This window comes from Arachis hypogaea, chromosome 13 (assembly GCF_003086295.3).
Source record: "Arachis hypogaea cultivar Tifrunner chromosome 13, arahy.Tifrunner.gnm2.J5K5, whole genome shotgun sequence".
NCBI classification, from domain to species: domain Eukaryota; kingdom Viridiplantae; phylum Streptophyta; class Magnoliopsida; order Fabales; family Fabaceae; genus Arachis; species Arachis hypogaea.
The window spans coordinates 129,541,265-129,545,683 of record NC_092048.1 but is presented as its reverse complement, the minus strand read 5'-3'; the positions used below and the strand labels follow the sequence as shown (position 1 = coordinate 129,545,683).

Genomic DNA, 4,419 nt, shown 5'->3' with positions numbered 1-4,419 from the left:
ATCATATCATTGCATTATGTCAACTACTTACTTACGTTTGGTGGAAATTACCATGTAACGGGATCGATGCCTACTCTCATTAAAAATTTTAATTTCATAAAACAATTTAACAAAAAAATAAAATTATGAGTGTCAAAAACTAAGCGCACACATCAACATCAATACAAGAAAGTAGTGTCAAAAAGGTATATATATCCCAGATATATTCAAGACGAGCAAACCGTAAAATATACTTGTATAAAAAGCGTTGTTTTTCTATTATTTTTCAAAAAATATAATAATAATATACGTGTCTTTCTCCATATATATGATGTACCCAGAACCAGTACTCTTGAGAAATAGTCACCATATAAAATCCAACGCTTCAGATTTCACCATCACCTTTTCTGCTCTATAAATAGGTCATCGTTCATTCCAGTTTTCAGTATCTCACACACACTCAATCTTCATAAATTTCAGTTATTAGTTCAACATGGCGTTCCTAATTAGTTCCCTGAAGCTCTTGTTGTTCTCCACGTGGCTCATCTTCACCGCTTTGGGACTCAACCTCTCACTTCCAACCATTACTTACTTCTTCTCCACCCACGTGCCTCTCACGTGGAATCTCTGTCTCACGTACCTCAAGCCACCCTATCTCTTCCTCCTCCTCAACGCCATCATCCTCTCTATCGCCGCCTCCTCCATCTTCCACCACCCTATTCCTCCTCCTTCTCCTACTTACCAACCGCTTCATTTTGCTTACGTCACCAAACCATCCCCACCACTACATCCGCCCTTATCCTTACACCACGATTATCTTCCTGCTCTTGTCGACGTCAAGCCTGTCGTCGTTAACGGCATCACAGCCGCGCCCGAAGAAGAGGAACAATACAAAACGGCGACGGCGGAGTTGACGTGGATACCGGCGCCGGAGACAGAGACGGCGGAGTTGACGTGGAAACCGACGCCGGAGACAGAGACAGCGGAGTTGACGTGGACATCGACACCGAAGACGGCTCCGTCGATGGCGCCGACGATGGATGAGGTGTGGAAGGCGATAACGGAGGAACGATCGAGTGCGATGAGGAAGAGATCGAAGACGATGAAGGAGCGGAAGAAGACTCCGATGGTATGTGGCAGCGACGATAATGAGAAGAGGAGAGAGGCGGAGGAGGTGAGTGATGATGAGTTGAATCGGCGAGTTGAAGCGTTCATAAGGAAGTTCAACGAAAATATGAGGCGGCAGAAGAAACAATCACTGAATCGTTCGCTACGTGAAATTGGAAACACTGATAAACCCTGCCAGTGATCATATGTATGGAACTGTATACTATTTTGTGAGTAATTACAATTTAAAAATATCTTCCAAATTCAACTAATTAAAATTCCTTTTTCAATTTTAGTTCTTCTTTCTTATGCCGTAAAAGGGGGTTGGATTTGGATTAAAGGTTTTGGTTAATATTAGAAATTAAATCAATATTCTTAGTACAAAATTTAAGAATCGATTAACGTGTATATATAATTTCTCGTCAATGATCCATAATAAATAAATGTTATCATTTTGAACTATTATTTTGTCAATAATAATTTATATTTATATTTATAAATATTTATACATGAAATTATAAAAATTTGTACATATAAATTAATATAATTTATCTACTAAAATTTATATATATATAAATTGATAAAAATTAATATTTACACGGAATAAAATTATTAATTATTGTTGAGGACTTGAGGTTAATTATTTGTTAGCAGTAGTCATGCATGATATTTTCTACTTAGCGTGTCTTAACTAAAATAAACATTCTTATTAAGTAATGATTATTTAATGAGTCCTGACAGGCTAAATGAGTTACAAAATGAACATCACTTATCTTAGAAGTTGATGCTAATAAAAAAAAAATACTAATAATTATATTTTTAATATTTTTTAAATCTCTATTTTACACATGTACAAATATTTCATTGGCTCCCTACACTTTTTCTTATTTAATTTCTGTCCATGGTCCGCGCTTCAACGCTTTTGAATTCATTTTACGTATTCGGGATTATTTATATAAGGAGCAACCATAATAGACCATATATAGAGGTCAGAAGTAACCTTGATTTGTTCCTCATTATATATAGGTAACGAGATAATTTAATTTATATGGTTATCCTAATAAACAACAATTTACTGTATTGACTAACAAATATACAGTATTCGCAGTACTATTTCACACGTTACTAATCATCATATTCAAGCATTCCTTTATTTTACTTTTCTTTTTTCTTTTCTCTCTCCTTTATTATTTCACTAAAATATATAAATGTCCGAATAAAATTCGAGTGTTATTATTTTTCGGGTATATATCATGATCTTAATTAGACTAAACAGATTTGTTTCTTCTAATAATTCAACAGTCAACGTCTACATACTCAACAAAGTAGTTGGGAACAATATATAATAATGGCGGTTGATAAAACTTTTAATCTTTTATTTATTCTATTCTATGAAAGTTACCTTCATTATACAGCATGAATGAATAGGTATTAAGATTTAATTTTTAATAAGTAATATTAATTATTTTGTATTGTAAGATTATTTTTTAAATTTTACTTTTTAAAAGATTTAAAATTTAAGATTAAAATTTAAAATTTAGAATATAAACTTTAGAATAAAAAACAATTTTTAAAAAATTAACTCTCTATTTAAATTCAAAAAACATGTGTTTCCAAAAAATTAAAAGAAAAAGAGACCAATTCTATCATGTCATTGTCTATTATATCTACAAAAATAACTAAAATTTTATCTCAAAAACTCGTAGCAGATACAATAATACTATACGTATAAGCGTTTTTTTAATTAAATTTAATTAAGTTGGTACAATTTTAGCAAGAAATTCTGTGTGTACATTACTTTTTTTTCTTTCTCTACACTTCTTCAATATAAAAATTTTTGTTGAATAATACAAAATTTATTGATATAGTATAAAAATTTATATTTAACACAGAATTTTTATGTTTAGCATATAACTTATCAATATAGCATGAAAAAAATTTCACATACCACAGAAAATTTTATACACAGCATATGTGAATATATTTTGTTGATTTAATGTTTTAGGTATATGATCTTTAAAAAAATTATGTGTTATACATTAAAATTTTTGTATTATACTAAATTTTGTATTACATACTAAAATATCTATTGTGCGTATCTTATTAATTAAGTGTTAATATTTTAGATATATAATCTTTTAAAAATTTGTGTGTTGTGTATTAAAATTTATGTATCATGTATAAAAGTTTATATGATAAGTAGTTTTATAAAACATATATAAAAGAAAAAGAATAATAAATTAAATAAAAACAAAATAAAAAAATGAGAAATACAAAAAAAATAGAAAGAGAAGTTGAGGGAGGAGGCCTGGTTGAACAAAAAAAACATGTGCTGACTTAAAGTAAAATGTTTGATCGTATAGTTTTATTGTAATAAATATATGTGGCATAATCTTTTTGAGTATTTAAAAACTGAGTTAAACAGTAAAAGTGGTGTATTATTAAAATTCAGTTAGTGAATTATTATTAATAATTCCTTAAAGTGTTCCATAGGTGATAAAAGGAAGAAAATTGTCTTTAAAGTTTAAAGTAACTTAGGTTGCGTTTGTTTATAAAAACAGTATATACACTGAGATAGAAATACAGAGATATAAAATTATATTTGATAGAAGAGACATAGATAGAGAATTAGAGATAATGTGTTTAAAAATATTGAATTAATATATTTTGTGTCTATCCTGATAGAAAGGATACGAAAATACTAACAAAAGATAACTCTTATTTTTTATTTTTTTTCATCATTTTTATTAATTTTTTATAATTATATTTTTTATTATTATATTTTTCATTTCAATTTTTTTAAATAAAAAAATAAAAATAAATTAAATTTTTATAATTTATTATAATTTATCATTAAATAAAATAGAAAAACACAAAATTTTGTATCTCTGTTCATCAATATTATATCTTATCCTATTTTAAGTGTCTTATTTTATCTTTATGTCAGAAACAAACGCAGCTTTAGGCATGGTAACCGCGGCGATAGGCATCAATTAAAAAAAAAGGGCGCTCCTTATAACAATTAGTCCGTAGAGGAAACATGCTCAGTTATAGCTTTATCTACTGCATACGTGGCAACGACTATATTGATTCATGTCAACCCATGACAAACGAAAAGAAAAGACAACATTAACGGATAAATCCTAAACTAATAACCGCACCTGTGACTGTATGGTGAAGGATTAATATTGTCATGTTATTTTATTTCAAGGTTCAAGGTGAAACATTTGGAAGGATAAGAGAGGGAAATAAAAGAATAGAGGAGATTGCGACCATATCGATATCTTCATAGGACCCCTCATTCCACAAATTAAATTGCATCAGAAACACTCG

The 4,419-nt window shown here is 29.3% G+C and overlaps 1 protein-coding gene across 1 annotated transcript; it reads left to right on the top strand.

Moving 5' to 3' along the window:
* The first annotated feature begins 228 nt into the window (after positions 1–228).
* LOC112733414 (uncharacterized) lies at positions 229–1,548 on the top strand. Its single transcript, XM_025782356.3, has one exon. It carries the CDS (start codon positions 473–475, stop codon positions 1,286–1,288), a length of 816 nt encoding a protein of 271 aa, XP_025638141.1. The 5' UTR covers positions 229–472; the 3' UTR covers positions 1,289–1,548.
* Positions 1,549–4,419: the final 2,871 nt, after the last annotated feature.

Excerpts from the sequence above, each read along its gene's own strand:
- LOC112733414 (XM_025782356.3), top strand. The coding sequence starts at position 473 with ATGGCGTTCCTAATTAGTTCCCTGAAGCTCTTGTTGTTCTCCACGTGG.